General features: G+C 45.3%; 2 protein-coding genes across 2 annotated transcripts in view; one reads left to right on the top strand and one right to left on the bottom strand.

Moving 5' to 3' along the window:
• LOC145363699 (uncharacterized) overlaps window positions 1-19,449 on the top strand; it is a 375,177-nt gene that overhangs the window by 241,439 nt on the left and 114,289 nt on the right. The window lies entirely within an intron of this gene.
• The window catches only part of LOC145363476 (uncharacterized), a 58,571-nt gene continuing 40,088 nt past the window's right edge, over window positions 967-19,449 (bottom strand). Inside the window, exons 7-8 of the mRNA XM_080218674.1 lie at window positions 9,973-10,883; window positions 967-3,526 (exon numbers count right to left, since the gene is read on the bottom strand). Of these exons, the coding sequence (XP_080074800.1) occupies window positions 2,330-3,526; window positions 9,973-10,883 (2,108 nt within the window). The 3' untranslated portion in view covers window positions 967-2,329. The remainder of the gene's footprint in view (window positions 3,527-9,972; window positions 10,884-19,449) is intronic.

The raw sequence follows: 19,449 nt of genomic DNA on the forward strand, positions 1-19,449 counted from the left end.
CATCATAAACATCTGCTTCATTATTGTATCTTTCTTTTACAGATCAAGTGATGGGTTGAATTTTGGACGCTGCAGATTTCCATCAGCTGATTTGTATGGCTCATATATAATATTTCCTCTTGGTGGCTCTACCAGTAAATTTCTCTCAGTTTATCATTCTGAATCTGTATCTGAAGCAACTTCAGATGTTATTTCAGTTTTCAGTGTGAAATGTAGGGGGCATTTTTTGTTATAATGTAATTATGGTTAATAGTTTCTGCATAGTTTAAATATCATGTATAAATAAGGAACGTTTCTCATTCTTATTTACTCTTTCTTCAAGGTCCTGTTTTCAGTTTCTGGTGTATGTAACAGATGTACAAATATTGACGGATTCTATGTGTATGTGTTCTGTTCTCAATGTGAAGCTCAATCGTTATATTCACTGTTCTAACTTTAAAAAATAACGTTGCTATAAAATATTCTCTGAATTTTTAAAATAAATGTTGAATGAAAATTTAACCATCTCTGGTTTGGCTTAATTTCGTTTTCCAATACTCATCAACTCCCCTCCATTTTCCCTATTATACGGTTTCCTTCCTTTCCCAGACAGACATGTTCCCCCAGTCATGTGGGGGATGTGATTGAACTCAAGGCCGTTCAGTGAAAGAGCCACTCCGCCACCCAGTGACCCATCCGTGTAAATACACCTTCATCTCTGCCTTTTTATGAGACAATCCAGAGATACAATGAGTGAACAATGAGGAGAACTTCAGCGATTTCACTCATAAACTGATCTGTCACTGACTGAGTTTCAGAAAATTCTAAATAGCAGAAGATCTGCTTCATCAGAGGGTGATACAGGACAGTGTTTGGCAGGAAATAGTTGCCTTTACACTGCCCCTTAAAAACACTATCAGAGTCGCTACAGCTTCAGAGTGAATTTCTCTATACATCGTCCGATGAAATATTTTCAAGGAAGGCATACCACAAGCTAGATAGAAAACACATACAGAACAGAGGTGCAAACCGTGAGGTGAAACCAAGGGACTGAGATGTATTTCACATAAGTACATAATAGATTACAAATTTCCAAATTATGGCTTGTATTGTGGGATAATTTGAGGTGACCAATACTGCCTTTAACTACAAACAGTATAAAACTCATGAGGCAGATATATCTGTATAAAGACATAACATTTATTTAAAATAAAAACACAACAAGCAGCTGCTGGGAGTTGACCAAAACAGTTAAATGGCTCTGGGATACAGTGGCAGAATCTTTCCAATGAATCTAACATGTACAATCAATAATAAATCAACAATAGATTTTCTTATTGATCATTCCCACCTCATATTAGTTTAAAAATCAATTACGTTCAGTAAACACACATCAATAATAATGACAATTTGCTCAGCCAATTGCATTTTACAACCCAGCGTAATGATATCTCCTTCATCCATTTAAATCGGAGGCTGACTCATCTGTAATCAGTAAGAATCAGGAAGATGAGATAGAGTCACAGGGTCACAGAGGTTTACAGTATGGAAGCAGGCCTCTCGGCCCAATACGTCTATGCCGCCCTTTCTTAACTAGTAAGCTAGTCCCAATTGACCGTGTTTGGCCCATATCCCTCAATAGCCATCTTACTCATGGAACTGTCTAAGCGCTTTTTAAATGACAAAGATTGTACCTGTCTCTATTACTACCCTTTATGTGAAAAAATTTTCGAACCCCCTCCCTCCCACCCTCAAAAGGATACAACTCGTCTCATATGTTAGTTTGTTCTTTATTGTCAATGTCAGGCTGGGGTTGTTCCCCTTGGAGCAAAGGAGGTTGAGGGGAGATTTGATAGAGGTGGACAAGATTCTGACAGATTTAGATAAGGTGGACAAAGAAAAGTTGTTCCCATTCGCTGATGGGACAAGGACGAGGGGGGACACAGATTTAAGGTTTTGAGTCAGAGATGCAGGGGGAGGAATGTGAGGAAGAATATTTTGCTGCAGCGAATGGTATTGACTTGGAACCCGCTCCCTACGAGGGTGGAGGAAGTGGAAACAATCAATTACAAAGGAAATTGGATGGGCATCTGGGGGGTTTCAAACAGAAATACTGACTAAATATCTCTGACCTTCCTAACACTCTGTCACTCTGTGATTCTTGTTAAATCTGATACCAGGTATTCGCAACAAAGCTCAAAGAGCATCAGCCCACTGGAGGCAAAGCCATGAAACCAGCCAGTCCAGCAGAAAGAAACCCTCCCCATTGACCAGCTGTGAGAATGAACAAAATGCAGTCCTGGATGTAACTGAGAGCCGAAACAGTAACAGCAGAATCCAACCCTGAATATCACTCGTGAACTTGTTGGTGTCTCAGCAGCTGGGATGAAATTCTGAATCCCTTCCCACACTGAGAGCAGGTGAACGGTTTCTCCCCAGTGTGAACTCGCTGGTGTATCCGCAGGTTGGATAACTGGTTGAATCCCTTCCCACACTGAGAACAGGTGAACGGTCTCTCCGCAGTGTGAACTCGCTGGTGTCTCTGCAAACTGGATAACACAGTGAATCCCTTCCCACACTGAGAGCAGGTGAATGGCCTCTCCCCAGCGTGAATTCGCTGGTGTGTCCGCAGATTGGATAGCTGGTTGAATCCCTTGCCACATTGACAGCAGGTGAATGGCCTCTCCCCAGTGTGAACTCGCTGGTGTGTCCGCAGATTGGATAACTGGTCGAATCCCTTTCCACATTGAGAGCAGGTAAATGGTCTCTCTCCAGTGTGAACTTGCTGGTGTCTCTGCAGGCTGGATGAATCAGTGAATCCCTTCCCACACTGAGAGCAGGTGAACGGTTTCTCCCCAGTGTGAACTCGCTGATGTATCTGCAGGTGGGAAAACCGAGTGAATCCCTTCCCACACTGAGAGCAGGTGAACGGTCTCTCCTCAGTGTGAATTCGCTGGTGTCTCTGCAAGGTGGATAACACAGTGAATCCCTTTCCACATTCAGAGCAGGTGAATGGTCTCTCCCCAGTGTGAACTCGCTGGTGTGTCCGCAGGCTGAATGAGTCAGTGAATCCCTTCCCACACTGAGAGCAGGTGAACGGCCTCTCCCCAGTGTGAATTTGCTGATGTCTCCACAGATTGGATAACACAGTGAATCCCTTCCCACACTGAGAGCAGGTGAACGGCCTCTCCCCAGTGTGAATTCGTTGGTGTTTTTGCAAAGTGGCTAACACAGTGAATCCCTTTCCACACTGAGAGCAGGTGAACGGCCTCTCCCCAGTGTGAACTCGCTGGTGGGTCTGCAGAATGGATAACTGGTTGAATCCCTTCCTACAGTGAGAGCAGGTGAACGGCCTCTCCCCAGTGTGACTGCGCCGATGAATTTCCAGCTTAGATGGGGCTCCATATCCCTTCCCACAGTCCGCACATTTCCATGGTTTCTCCATGGTGCAGGTGTCCTTGCCTTTGCCTTGGGTGGCAATCAGTTGAAGCCTCGTCCACACACACACAACACGTGCACAGTCTCTCCCCGCTGTGAATGGTGTGATATTGATTCAGGCTGTGTAACTGGTTAAAGCTCTTCAGTCAGTGCACTGGAACACACTCACTTGAATTTGGCAGTGTGTTGATGCTTTTCCAGTCACGTGGATGTTTGAATTTTTTTCAAATCTTCCGGATTCAATGGCCGATGATATTCAGGTCCCGAGGAATATGACTCTGCCACATCTAGACCTGACATTTGAGATTTCAGCCAGTGATTCCTCTTTCAATATCCTGTAAAACAAATTGATTCAAGTCATCAGTGTCAGTGCAGGATAGAAATTCAGAACAGACAATTCGAGTTTCTATGCAATTTTTTTTTCCTCTCATTCCTCAAAAGCTGTAAATCTCCATCCCACACACTCTCTCCATTCTCACTCTGTTGTATCTAATATTCACCCTCCCAATTCTCCTGAAGATGCTGATTGATAGATCCATGCTCACTGCTTCCTGTCCTGGAGACACACAGCTGAAAATCTCCATGCAGGCTGCCAGACAGACAATATGCCCATATGACTGGACTAAAAATGTGTGGAATATACAGACTGGATTCACTTCCTTTTCCCTTCAGTTGTTGCAAGACCCCTACTTCCCCCAGAATGACAAAACAAATGGAAAGGGGGAAACATTGATTTCCTCCCAAATGTTGTACAGAGGAGGAAGTTTTAGTCTGAAATTCATTGGCTGACTTCCGCATTATGACTCTCTCTCTCTCAAAGACATTGACATCCTTTGCTCCCTCAGCTTGACACATTTATTTGTCTGGCTAAAAGGATGGTCTCTTTCCTCATGTTCACAATTAAAGGGCTGGTTTCCCTCGGAGATGGCTGACATTTAAGAGAATAATAAATTATTAGAGAACAGAGATATGCCGAGTGTTGTTATATTGTGGGTCTGATATATTATTTATGGTTCTGTAACAAATTACATTTATTATTTCTCGTCTTGTAATGAGGCACTGTAACTCTGTTATATATTTCCACTCATCGAGTCATTACAGCACAGAAGGAATCCATTCAGTAACTCAAGTCCATGCTGACTTCTGTTGAACAATCCAGTCAGTCCCATTCCCCTTCTATATTCCCTTTCCCCTGCAAGTTTATTTCCTTCATGTGCCCATCTCATTTCTGAAATATATTAAAGGAGACAGTACACTAATATAGGACAGAGACCTGTCTGATATTGTTATCTGGTAGAGATTAGATATATTATTTATGGCTCAGTGTGAATGAATTGGGAAAAATATCTGCCATCCTTATCTGGTCTGGTCTAATTGTATATCAAGAACAATTTAGTTGACTCTCAAAATGCCCTGTGAGGTGGCCTAGCAAACCACTCAGTTGGAGGACAATTAGGGATGGACAATAAATGCTGGCCCAGCCAGCGACTCCCACATCCCATGGACAAATAAAAAAATTCCTGGAGACTTCAGTCCAATCCGGGAGAGTTGGTAACTGGGCCAGGCTCACAGCGCATGCGCCCCGTTGAACATGATTCCTATAAAGATGGCGGCCGGTAACCCGGGCCTGGAGCCGCTCAGCTCCGACTCTATTCGGTGCCGGTTGAAACGGTACCGGGAACATATTATTTGGATTGAGGCATCCACAAGGTGTTTATGAAGCCTCCCAGCCCACTCCGCTGCTTCGATCCCTCCCCGGTCACCCAGCGGCTCCATTACTGAACCTCACTCCATTGTTTCTTTCCGACTCCTCGCAGTTCCAGTCACAGCCTGGAACGCGCATGCTCCGGTCAGAGTTCAGACACTGCGCATGTCCCAGTCAGAGCAGCAATTGCAGCAATGTGGATAGGGCATAGTCTCACCCGCAGAGAATGTTGGGTAATCACTCTGCCATTTAAACCCATAATGTTCAATGGAAAATATGATTTGCGATCTGATTACGATTGGTACCATTGGGCCAAGGTTCAAATGTTTTACATCAATTTATTTGGCAACTAAGCAGCATAGGCCTTCCAGCACACTTCTGCCCTGGGTGTGATTGACAACATAACAATCAGCTGCATTTAGATGTGAACTCGTTGGAGTGAACAAGTGATTTGTCCCATCATAGAAAGAACAGTTAAACTATCCCTCGCCCACAAGAGGGGTAGTTAAAATGCTTTGAGCTTTTAAAGTTAGAGTGATAACCACTGAGAAAATCCCTTTGAAAACATTAAGTGTTTGAGTGGTCTTCCTCTGGTGTAATTTTGCTGTTCTATCAATAATTGGGATGAATCAGTAAATCAATTTTCACATTCAGCTGGGAAATACTTTTTTGATGATGGGATTTAATCCAAAGGTTTACAGCTCAGACGGGAATCTCAAAAAATGGATTTAAAATGCTGGCCTTTCCAGCAATGCCTACAACCCATGATTTGTTGTTATTATTTTTAAGTAGTTCCTTTTGAAGGGCTCTCCATCTCCCTATCTCCTTCCTCAAAGCATCAAACTTAAAGGAAAAGCATATAGCTACACAAATGTGAGTGGCAGGTCAGATGGCGTACACATTTCCTTTACATGAACTCTTGAAACACCTGACTTGTAAACAGTGTGTCGTAATCTAAAACAAGCGGATCTGCTAACCCAGGGCTTGTGAGAATTTGACAGAGCTTCTCTATTGTCACAGGAGCTGGAATATTACTCATGATCTATGCTTCTAACCATTTTGAATGCACATTTACAATGACTAGACACGTGATTCATGAAAGACCCCCCCCCCACCCAAGGCCACATTTAGTCTGGACCATCACCCCCACACGACTAATATCTGTGTGTGTAAAATGACTGACAAAGACATGTATTATTATTATTTTCCTTGGTTATAGCTTTTGTCAGAGATTCCTTGCAGCATCAAGGAATGGCCTATCAGGCCATTCCCAAGGATGAAGTGGTAATGTACCCAGTGTGTTGTGGCTGATTCAATCGACAAACAGTTTATTGAGTTACACCAGCGAGGAGAAGCCACAGGAGCTGACCGTGTGCAACTCCACCCAACAAAGAATTTCATCAATTCTTATCCAGTTACTCAGCCCATCCCGGCTGGACATAATCCAATCAGAATGGTGATAGGTTACATACATTATAGGTTCAATAAAATTAGTATCTGGGCATTATGGGGCTTTGTGATCATCTCATGGGCAGGTGCCCCCATCATGATGCTTTCCAGAGCCCCCTTGGGGAGGTTCTTTCTTGGGCTTTCTTTGTACATAGACTCCCTTCATTAGAAATGGGGTGGATTAAAAGTTCTCAAATGGACGTCAGCAATCTTCCTTTGTTTTAATCTAATGACCACATGGTCTGGGAACATTTCTATTTAATACTCTTTTTAAACTCTCTCCTTCAGTATCCAATTCCAGAATTTTCCTTTTCTTTGTGTTACTTGCGTCAGGAATAAATCTTTGGAGCTGACAGGGAGTTTAATCCAAGATCAATCCAACATAGGATTGGTCAGAATCATTTCATATGTGTCAAATTTTAAATAACCATTACAAATTAAAACTCTCATTCTCACATGAGTGAATTGTATCCGAATTAAAATCCCCACATGTTTAGCAAAATATCCTGGAATCCTGTCTCTGGCCAGTAAATATGGCAATAAGTCTGACAACACCAGGTTTAAGTCCAACCAATTTATTTGATAGTAAACTCATAAGCTTTCGGGGTTTGCCCTTCGTCAGGTGAATGGAGAGTTCTGGCCTCAGACAGAGCATATAACGGCTTCTTACTAGTGGTGTTCCGCAGGGCTCTGTGCTGGGACCTCTGCTGTTTGTGATATATATAAATGATTTGGAAGAAGATCTAGCTGGTCTGATGAGTAAGTTTGCGGATGACACAGACATTGCTGGAGTTGCAGATAGTGATGAACATTGTCAGAGAATACAGCAGGATATAGATAGGCTGGAAAATTGGGTGGAGAAATGGCAGATGAAATTTAATCCAGATAAATGCAAAGTGATGCATTTTGGTAGATCTAATGCAAGGGGGAGCTATACAATAAATGGCAGAACCATCAGGAGTATAGACACACAGAAAAATCTGGGTGAGCAACTCCACAGATCCTCAAAGGTGGCAGCACAGGCGAAAAAGGTGGTGAAGAAGGCATATGATATGCTTGCCTTTATTGGATAGGGCATACAGTCTAAAAGTTGGCATATGATGTTGCAGTTATATAGAACAGTGGTTAGTCCACATGTGGAATACTGTGTCCAGTTCTGGTCACCACATTACCAGAAGGACGTGCAGCCTTTGGAGAGAGTGCAGAAAAGGTTTCCAGGATGTTGCCTGGTATGGAGGGTATTAGAGATTGACTAAACTAAGGTTGTTCTCTGTGGAAAGACGGAGTTGAGGGATGATCTAATAGAAGTTTACAAAGCTACGAAGGGCATAGATAGGGTGAACAGTTGGAGGCTTTTTCCCAGGTCAGAAATGACAAACACAAGGGATCACAAGTTCAAGGTAAGTGGGGCAAGGTTCAATACAGATATGTGGGGGACTTATTTTACGTAGAGGGTGGTGGGGGCCTGGAATGCACTACCAAGCAAGGTGGTTGAGGCAGGCACGCTGGGATCATTTAAGACTTAACTAGGTAACCACATGAACAGACTGGGAATAGAGGGATACAAGCGGATGGTCCAGTTAGGAACATGTGATCAGTGCAGGCTTGGAGGGCCGAAGAGCCTGTTCCTGTGCTTTATTGTTCTTTGTTCTTTAAAATAGACATGAGTTTCTTGGCAGTGACAGGAATGATATCAAGATAGTCCAGTCTCATAATGCCTCACATTCAATCTGCAGTCCTTCAATTATAACAGAATATGTGGCTGTATGTAGCTGCCTTGGCCATGGTAAACCCCAGCCCCAAGGGTGCCTTCTTTTAATCAGAGAGTCCCTATAGTGCAGAAAGAGGCCATTTGGCCCATTGAGTCTGCATCAACTACAATCCCACCCAGGCCTTAACCCCGTATCCCTACATATTTACCCACTAATCCCTCTAACCTATGCATCTCAGGACACTAAGTGCAATTTTTAGCATGGCCAATCAACCTAACCCACACATCTTTGGACTGTGGGAGGAAACAGGAGTACCCGAAGGAAACCCATGCACATGCAAGGAGAATGTGCAAACTCCACACAGACAGTGACCCAAGACGGGAATCGAACCCAGGTCCCTGGAGCTGTGAAGTAGCAGTGCTAACCACTGTGCAATCATGCCACCCGTAAACTTGAACTGCTGCAATGCCTAAGGTGTATGTACACCCACAGTGCTGTTCGGAAGGGACTTTCAAGAAGGTGCGTCTTGACAAGGACACGAATAGGATGGGAATAGAGGGGTATGGTCCCTGGAACGGTAGGGGTTTTTAGTTAAGTGGGGTAGCATGGTCAGTGCAATCTTGGAGGGCCGAAGGGCCTGTGTAAAAAACCTGCCTTGTACATCTCCTTTCAACCTTGTTCCTCGCATCTTAAACCTATGCCCCGAGTAACTGACTTTTCCACCCTGGGAAAAAGCTTCTGATTATCCACTCTGTCCATGTCCCTCATAATCTTGTAGACTTCTATCAGGTCATCTCCAGCCCCCAATCTCCATTATTCTAGTGAGAACAAACCAAGTTTCTCCAACCTCTCCTCATAGCTAATGCCCTCCACATCAGGCAACATCCCGATAAATATCTTCCCTACCCTCTCCAAAGCCTCCACATCCTTCTGGTAGTGTGGTAACCAGAATTGAACACCAGATTCCAAGTGCGGTCTAACTAAGGTTGTATAAAGCTGCAACAGGACTTGCCAATTTTTAAACTCAGTACCCCGGCCGATGAAGGCAAGCACGCCGTTTGCCTTCTTGATTATTATTGCCATTTTCAATGACCTGTGACCTAGATCCCTCTGCTTATGAATACTGTTAAGGGTTCTGCCATTTACTGTATATTTCCCATCTGTATTAGACCTTCCAAAATGCATTACCTCACATTTGTCCGGATTAAACTTCATCCGCCATCTCTTCGCCCAAGTCTCCAACTGACCTATATCCTGCTGTGTCCTCTGCCGGTTCCCATCACTATCCGCAATTCCACCAACCTGCGTGTCACCCACAAACTTACCAATCAAACCACTCACATTTTCCTCCAAATCGTTTATATTTACTACAAACAGCAAAAGTCCCATCACTGATCCTTGAGAAATGTCACTTGTCACAGCCCTCCATTCAGAAATGTACCTTTGTACTGCCAACCTCTTTTTTTTTCTGACTAAATATCTCTAAACTTCCTAACACCCTGTCACTCTGTGATCCTTATGACATTTGAAACCAGGTATTCGCAAAAAGACTCAGAGAGCATCAGCCCAGTGGAGGCTGAGACCAGCCAGTCCCATTGGCCAACTGTGAGAATGAACAAAATGCAATCCTGGATGTAATTGAGAGCAGAAACAATAACAGCAGAATCCAACCCGTCATCACTCGTGAACTTGTTGGTGTCTCAGCAACCGGGATGAAACTCTGAAACCCTTCCCACACACACTGCAGGTGAATGGCCTCTCCCCAGTGTGAACTCGCTGGTGTATCCGCAGGTCAGCTAACTGAGCGAATCCCTTTCCACACTGAGAGCAGGTGAATGGTTTCTCCCCAGTGTGAACTCGCTGGTGTCTCTGCAGGTGGGTTGACAGAGTGAATCCCTTCCCACACTGAGAGCAGGTGAATGGCCTCTCCCCTGCGTGACGTCGCTGGTGTCTCTGCAGGTCGGCTGACTGACTGAACTCTTGCCCACACTGAGAACAGGTGAACGGCCTCTCCCCAGTGTGAAGTCGTTCATGTGTCCGCAGGTTGGATGACTGAGTGAATCCCTTCCCACACTGAGAACAGATGAACGGCCTCTCCCCAGTGTGAACTCGTTGGTGCCTCTGCAGGTGAGATGACCGAGTGAATCCTTTTCCACACTGAGAGCAGGTGAATGGCCTCTCTCCAGTGTGAACTTGCTGGTGTCTCTGCAGGTGGGATGATCGAGTGAATCCCTTCCCACACTGAGAGCAGGTGAATGGTCTCTCTCCAGTGTGAACTCGCTGGTGTGTCTGCAGGTCGGATAACTGACTGAATCCCTTCCCACATTGAGGGCAGGTGAATGGCCTCTCCCCAGTGTGAACTCGCTGGTGCATCCGTAAGCTGGATAACTGATTAAATCCCTTCCCACACTGAGGGCAGGTGAATGGCCTCTCCCCAGTGTGGCTGCGCCGATGAGCTTCCAGCTTAGATGGGGCTCCATATCCCTTCCCACAGTCCACACATTTCCATGGTTTCTCCATGGTGCAGGTGTCCTTACCTCTCTCGAGTGGACAATGAGTTGAAACTTCGTCCACACATACAAGATTACAGTCTCTTCCCGCTGTGAATGGTGTGATATTTATTCAGACTGTGTAACTGGTTGAAGCTCTTTAGTCAGTGCATTGGAACACACTCACTCAAGTGTGGCATGTTTTGACTCTTTTTCACTCACACTGACATTTCAAATCTTTTCAAATTGACAGACTGGACAATCATTTCTCCATCTGGATTCAAAGTCCGATGATATTGAGGTCCCAAGGAATATGATGTGTCACATCTAGACGTGACGTTTGAGATTTCGGCCTGTGACTCCTCTTTCAGTATCCTGTAAAATGAGTTTCCAAAAGTTATCAGTGTCAGTACAGGATAGAAATTCAGAACTGATAATTTCTATGGAACATTCTTTCCTCTCTCATTCCCCAAAAGCTGTAAATCTCTGTCCCTCACACTCTCTCCTCACTCTCAGCAGGTCTGGCAGCATCTGTATGGACCAAAGAACTGGTGTTTCAGAGCTTTGACAAAGGGTCATCTAGACAAGAAATATCAGCTCTTTTCTCTCCTTGCAGATGCTGCCAGACCTGTTGAGATTTTGCAGCATTTTGTTTCTTGGTTTCAGATTTCAGCATCCGCAGTAATTTGCTTCTATAAGGCTGCAGATACCTCCTCCCAAGTAACATGCGCATGTCCAAGACATCGCCATTTGTTTCCCTTATTTCTTTAGCACCCATGGTGCTTTCCGCAGTAAACACAGAAGAGAAGTATTCATTAAAAATCTCACCCATCTCCTGTGGCTCCACACACAGATGGCAATACTGATTTTTAAGGAGATCCATTCTCTCTCTAGCCACCCTTTTACTCTTAGTATAGCTATAGAACCTTTTAGAATTTTCTTTAATCTTACCTGCCAGACCCATATCATACCCTCTTTTTGTCCTCCTGATTTCCCTCTTCAGGATTTTCTTACACTTTTTATAGTCAGAGTGATTCACTTGTCCCCAATTGCCTAAACCCAATGTATGCTTCCTTCTTTTAACTGACCAGAGCCTCAATGTCCCTTGAGTGCCAGAGATCCCTAAATTTCCCATTCTTTCCCTTCACCTTAACAGGAATATACTGCCCCTGGACTCTTGATATCACACTTTTAAAACCTCCCATTTGCCAGTCATTCCTTTCCCTTCAAACAAACTCAGCTGATCGACATCTGCTAGATCCTGCCTAATGCCCACAAAAGAGGCCCTGCTCCAGTTTAGGGCCTTGAGCTGTGGACCTGTCCTATCTTTTTCCAGAACTATTTTGAAACTATTGGTGCTCCCAGACAGAGGAGAGAGAGGGAGTTCCACTGTCTGGACTGTGGAAGGAAATCGGAACACCCGGAGGAAACCCACACAGACACAGGGAGAATGTAGAAACTCTGCACAGGCAGCAACCCAAAGCTGGAATTGAACCCGGGTCCCAGGCACTGTTTGGCAGCTGTGCTAACCACTGTGCCACCGGGCCACATGTCAGTGCCATCGCCCGACTCCACCCCAGTCTCAGCTCATCTGGAACTCTCACCCATTCCATTGTGATGTCACATTCATTCACCCGTTCAATTGTGACGTCATACATTCTCCCGTTCTGTTGTGACGTCACACCCATTCCATTCTGACGTCAGGGCTTTACTCTCCATTCACAATCCCTGCCGGCCTCCCACATTCAGCCTCAATGGCGGCAGTCAGCCCGGGTCCAACACTACAAGCTGCGGCTCCATTTGGTACAAACGGGGAGAACCGGAAAGTTGTTTTCCGGGGTTTGGGTTTGAAAAACATGTTTACGAAGCCTCTCCACCCACCCGCAACGTTTATCTTTCCCCGCACGCTGCCCTCTACCTCGTATTGATCTCGCTTCCAAGTTAAAACTGTCCGTCTTCCCTTATTACCCGCACTGCGCATGCTTCAGGTCCCTCATGCACTCTGATTGCTTGGAGGACCAGCCGCTCCCGCTCGGTCCTCCAGCCCTGCCCACTCTTCCGATTGGTCCGGAGCTGCCGTCAATCAGTCTCCAAGTATTGTGATGTGGAGCATGCGCAGTGTCATTGCTGTCCTTGGCGCTTGTTTGTCCCGGAGAAGCGGAGTCAGCGTTAGGCGGTGGCTGGGAGGGTCTGGAAACACTTTGTGGATCCGCAAACCCTTCAGAATCATTGTCAGCTCCCTGGTTTGCAGCTGCGGGGCTTCTCCCTCCCTCCCGGGAACAGGCCCAGGTTAACGGCCCCATCCTGGCTCAGACACTGGAGGATGGTTCACATCAGAGGATGGGGGAGGGGGACAGTAAATAAGAGGTTACACTTTGGCCTCAAATCAGTGAGGACTCTGATCTCTGGGAAGGAAGGAAACCCTGGGAGGTGGGCGGGGAGGATTCACAAACACCCGCTGGAGGACCCAACACCCCCAATAAGAACCATTGGGTTTTATTGTCAGTCTGCAGACAGGAGCTGGAGAACTGAACCCAGAAGGAGGGAGGGAGAAAACTGGGAGTGGAGGAAAGAAATGGTGAGATAGGTTTGGATTTCAGCCCAGGGAGTGGGGAGAGTGTGTGGGACAGGAACTTAAAGATATGGGGGAACAAGAGAGGGAAAAATGTTCCAGAGAAACAAGATTTGTCTGTTTACAATTTCTATCCTGGACTGACAGTGATGACTTTTCCAAACTGTTTTACAGGATATTGGAAATGGAGGATTTACAGACTGCAACCAGTCATTCAATTCATTAGGGTCTGAATATCATCGGCCTTTGAATGTGGAAGGAGAAACGTTTCTCTGTCTGCGGGAAAAGATTTTAAATATCAGTGTGACTGGAAAAGCACCGAGACACACACACACATCCAATTGAGTGTTCCAGTGAACTGACAATGAAAAGAGCTTTAACCTGTTACACAGCCTGGAAAAACATCACACCATTCACAACGAGGAGATACTGTACATGTTCTGTATGTGGACGAAGCTTCAACTGATCGTCCAACCTGGAGAGACACAAGGACACCAACAATGTGGGGAAACCATGGAAATGTGAGGAATGTGGTAAAGGATTCAAGTATCCATCCCTGTTAGAAAACCATTGACGCATTCACACTGGGGAGAAACCATTCACCTGTTTTGTGTGTGGGAAGGGATTTATTCAGTTGTCCTGTTTTCAGTCACACCAACAAACTCACACTGAGGAGAGGCCATTCAGCTGCACTTCCTGTGGAAAGAGATTCAGGGCTTCATCCAACCTCACTGCACACCAGCGAGTTCACACCGGGGAGAGACCATTCAGCTGCTCCGAGTGTGGGAAGGGATTCACTCGATCCTCCCATCTGCTGGAACACCAGCAAACCCACAGCGAGGAGAGGCCATTCAGCTGCACCAATTGTGGAAAGAGGTTCAGGTCTTCACCCAATCTCATTGCCCACCAGAGAGTTCATTCGGGGAAGAAACCGTTCACCTGCTGTGTGTGTGGGAAGGAATACACTCACCCATCCAACCTGCTGATACACCAGCGAACTCACACAGGGGAGAGGCCATTCACCTGCTCTGTGTGTGGGAAGGAATACACTCACCCATCCAACCTGCTGATACACCAGCGAACTCACACAGGGGAGAGGCCATTCACCTGCTCTGTGTGTGGGAAGGGATTCACAAAGTCCTTTAACCTAGTGGTACACCAACACACTCACACTGGCGAGAGGCCATTCACCTGCTCTGTGTGTGGGAAAGGATTCACTCAGCCATCCAACCTGCTGACACACCAGCGAATTCATAAGTAACTGCATTGTTGGATTCTGTTATTTTTGCTGCTATTAATCACATTTTAATACTGATAACCTGATAATATTTGGCTTGCTCCTGCTGATATTAACAAACTCTATAACTGGCTGCCTCTTAAATATCTTGGCTATGTTGCAGATTTTTGGAGTTGTAAAGTCCCTTTTTGAAACCAACATCTGTGATGTTTTCCCTTGATTCAAGAACAGCATTTCCTGGAAGTTCACCTCCAATCTTCACCATCCCGACTTGAAAATATTTTTGAGCAGCCTTCACGGTCGCTGGCTCACAATCCTAGAATTTCATCCGAAATAGCACTGTTGGTGCACCTACACCCCGGACTGCAGCAGTTCAAGAAAGTAGCTCACCACCTCCACCCTTTCAAACCTGAATATCATCAGCCTTTGAATGTGAAAAGAAAAATATTTGTCTGTTTTGTCTGTGGGAAAAGATTTTAAACATCAGTGTGACTGGAAAAGCATCAAGACATACACACACACACACACCTGAGTGACAGTGTTCCAGTGAAGTGACTGTGAAAGAGCTTTAACCAGTTACAAAGCCTGAAAAAAAACATACCATTCACAGTGGGGAGAAACCGTACACAGGTTCTGTGTGTGGACAAGTCTTCAACTGATTGTCCAACCTGGAGAGACACAAGGACACCGGCACCATGGAGAAACCATGGAAATGTGGTGATTGTGGGAAAGGATACAGTTACCCTTCTGAACTGGAAATGCATCGACGCGCTCACACTGGGGAGAGGCCGTTCACCTGCTCCACCTGTGGGAAGGGATTCACTCAGTCATCCAGCCTGCTGACACACCAGTATGTTCACACTGATCAGACACCTTTCAAATGTTCTGACTGTGAGAAAACATTTAAAAGCACAAAGTATCTGCTGAGGCACCAACACATTCACAGTGAGGAGAAGCCATTCACCTGCCCCTTGTGTGGGAAGGGATTCACTGCTACATCCAACCTGCAGAAACACCAGCGAGTTCACACTGACAAGAGACCCTTTAAATGTCCAGACTGTGGGAAGTGCTTTAAAACCTCCGGTGAAGTGACGTGTCATCAACGTGTTCACACTGATGAGAGACCATTCAGATGCTCTCACTGTGGGACTGGCTTCAGGCGATCATCTGAACTCACTGTACACCAGCGAATTCACACTGGAGAGAGACCATACACCTGCTCTGTGTGTGGGAAGAACTTCATTCAGTCATACCACCTGCTGAAACACCAGCAAATTCATTCCGATATAAAACCTTTTAAATGTTTTGACTGTGAGCAGAGCTTTAAAAGCAGCAATGGTCTCATGATGCACCAACGAGTTCACACTGGGGAGAGACCATTCACTTGCTCTGTGTGTGGGAAGGGATTCACTCAGTCATACAATCTGCTGAAACATCAGCAAATTCACTATAGTATAAAACATTATGAATGTTTTGATTACGAGCAAAACATTAAAAGCAGCAACAATCCAATGATACCCCAAAAAGTTCACACTAGGGAGAGACCGGTCACCTGTTCCGAATGTGGGAATGGATTCACTGACTTACAGCAAATGCTGAGACACCAACAACTTCACGAGTGTCTGCAGGAGTTGGATTCAGCTGTTTTTGCTGCTGTTAATCCCATTGAGGACTGAACGTGTGGGTTAATCTGAGGTGTGTAAGAAATGTGCCCCAGCCACTCTCTTCCATGGTTCAGTAGCTCTGGATGCAGAACAGAAGCTTCTTTACAACTGTGTTTAGAGTCAGGAAGAACAACGGTGAATGTTCGAAACTGTAAGATTTTATTCTGGGAGTCAGAGATTCCCTAAAAAGGCAGTCAGTGTCATTGGTGATTTTAAATCATTTTATTCAGAAGCAACAGTTTTGATATGGTACATCAGTTAAATAGGCAGAAAAGACAGATGACCCATAACAAGTGAGAATGGTTTTCTGGATCGGGGAAAGCTGAGCTCCATATCTGGAAGTGACAGTCTCCTCAGAATGGTTTACTGATCCCAAATCGGGGGGGAAGCTGAACTCTGTGTTTGGAGGTGACAGTCTCCTCAGAATGGTTTACTGGTCTCCAATCAGACACTCGGACGGCTGAAGTTGATCTCTGCAGCTGGAGGTGAGGGTCTCCAGATCTCATTCCTCTGGATCCAGTCAATTTGGTGTCAGTCTGGATCCAGCACCGATCACTTTGAAAAACTCTTTCCTGTCCAGAGTGATTTTCCCCCTCGAGCCTGTTTAATTTTCACTCAGAGAGTTAGTTAACATCCGGGTCATCAGATCCAACCTTATCCAGTTTAGAAATGTCTTCTTTCAGGATTTGTGACAGAGACATGTTCTGGGTAGAGAGAACAGACCTATCCTGTGTTTGTCACCCGGTAAACTGTGTGGAAGCTTTCTTCATAAGATGTGGAGATGCTGGAGTTGGACTTGGGTGGACACAGTAAGAAGTCTCGCACCTGATGAAGGAGCATCACTCCGAAAGCTCGTGATTCCAAATAAACCTGTTGGACTTTGACCTGGTGTTGTGAGACTTCTTACTGTCCTTCATAAGAGAGCACCCTTTTCTGTTAATATTCAATAAATTTCTTGACATTTTGTGAAGATTTGATTGGGATTTCTATCAAAACATGCTGTCAAATCAGAAATTGATGTAAAACTGTTCCTGACTGTAAGTGACGCTTCCAGTCTGAAAATGTCTTTGATCTGAAGTTTCCAAGTGTTTATGTGACATTCCTGAGTTTTCTGATGTAAGGCAGTGACAACAACTGGTATTTACTGTTAACAGATTAAAATATATGCTGCACAGGAGCTGAAAGGTAAGGAGAGGGAAGATGGAGAAATTGTAATTCACCAAAGGTGTACACATGGTGTTTGTCAAGATTTCCTTTTTAACTAACAAATAAATTCAATGTACTGTTTGGGAGCAGGTCCAGCATTAGGATTAGAGTGAGGTATTAGTTAGAGGTGAGGTGTTAGTTAGGATTAGGATTCAGGGTGGAGGTTGGGATCTTGGTTTTGGTGCTGAGAATGCAGACAGAAATTGGGATCTTGCTGTGTTTATGTGTGGAGTTCCAGGGATGGTGGAACTAGGATTAAAAATGGGAAAAAGGTTCCAGTACGGCCATGGTGGCACAGTGGTTAGCACTGCTGCCTCTCAGCAGCAGGGACCCGGGTTCAATTTCAGCCTTGGATAACTGTGTGGAGTTTTCACGTTCTCCCTGTGTCTGCGTGCATTTCCTTCGGGTGCTCCAGTTTCCTCCCACAGTCCATAGATGCATGGGTGAGGTTGATTGGCCATGATAAATTGCTCCTTCAAATCAGGGGGGATTAGCATGTGAGGTTATGCGAATAGGGCCTGGATAGGATTGTTGTCGGTGCAGGATTGATGGGCTGAATGGCCTCCTTCTCCAGTGTAGGGGTTCTATTATACAGTTTTATCTGTTTCAGTGCCTGATTCTTGTTTCATCTGTTTACATGTCCTGCAATTTCATTGTTCAGAGCTGTTTTTCTCAGTCCCAGATTTGGCAATCAAATTTTGGCTTCAACTGTTAAGTAAATGGGTTCACTGTTTCTGTGTGTCTGTGTGTGTGTGTGTCTGTGAATATCAGATTATGTGTCAGTCTATTTGTTTGTGAACAAAGCAAAGAAAATTACAGCACAGGAACAGGCCCTTCGGCCCTCCAAGTCTGCACTGACCATGCTGTCCGACTGAATTAAAGCCCCCACCCTTCCGGGGACCATATCCCTCTATTCCCACCTTATTCCTGTATTAGTCAAGACGCCCCTTAGAAGTCGCTATCACGTCTGCTTCCACAACCTCCCCCTGCAGAGAGTTCCAGGCAGTCGCCATCCTCTGTCTAAAAAAACTTGCCTTGTACATCTCATTTAAACCTTGCCCCTCATGTCTTAAACCTGTGCCCCCAGGTAATTGACTCTTCCACACTGGGAAAAAAATTCCTGACTATCCACTCTGTCCAAGCCCCTCATAATTAATGATCTGGATGAGGGTATAGTTGGGTGGATTAGTAAATTTGCTGATGACACCAAAGTTGGAGGTGTGGTAGATTGTGAGGAAGGGTGTCATAGTCTGCAGGGAGACTTAGATAGGTTGCAGAGCTGGGCCGAGAGGTGGCGGATGGAATTTAATGCGGAGAAGTGTGAGGTAATTCACTTTGGTAGGAGCAACAGATGTGTCGAGTATAGGGCTAACGGGAGGACTTTGAATAGTGTGGATGAACAGAGGGATCTAGGTGTGTGTGTACATAGATCCCTGAAAGTTGGGAATCAAGTAGATAAGGTTGTCAAGAAGGCGTACGGTGTCTTGGCGTTTATTGGTAGGGGGATTGAATTTAGGAGTCGCAGTGTAATGTTGCAACTGTACACAACTCTGGTGCGGCCGCACTTGGAGTACTGTGTGCAGTTCTGGTCCCCGCATTACAAGAAGGATGTGGAGGCGTTGGAGAGGGTGCAGAGGAGGTTTACTAGGATGTTGCCTGGTATGGTGGGGAGGTCCTATGAGGAGAGACTGAGGGATTTAGGGTTGTTTTCGTTGGAAAGAAGGCAGCTAAGAGGGGATCTTATTGAAACATATAAGATGATTAGAGGTTTAGATAGGGTGGATAGTGATAGCCTTTTTCCTCGGATGGAGAAAGCTAGCACGAGGGGGCATGGCTTTAAATTAAGGGGGGGTAGCTACAGGACGGATGTCAGGGGTAGGTTCTTTACCCAGCGGGTGGTGAGGGATTGGAATGCCCTGCCTGCTGCAGTTGTAAATGCGTCTAGTTTGGGGGCGTTTAAGAGATCTCTGGATAGGTTTATGGACGAAAAGGGATTGG

The sequence above is a fragment of the Carcharhinus amblyrhynchos genome, unplaced genomic scaffold, assembly GCF_965287045.1.
Source record: "Carcharhinus amblyrhynchos unplaced genomic scaffold, sCarAmb.v2.hapA scaffold_39, whole genome shotgun sequence".
NCBI classification, from domain to species: domain Eukaryota; kingdom Metazoa; phylum Chordata; class Chondrichthyes; order Carcharhiniformes; family Carcharhinidae; genus Carcharhinus; species Carcharhinus amblyrhynchos.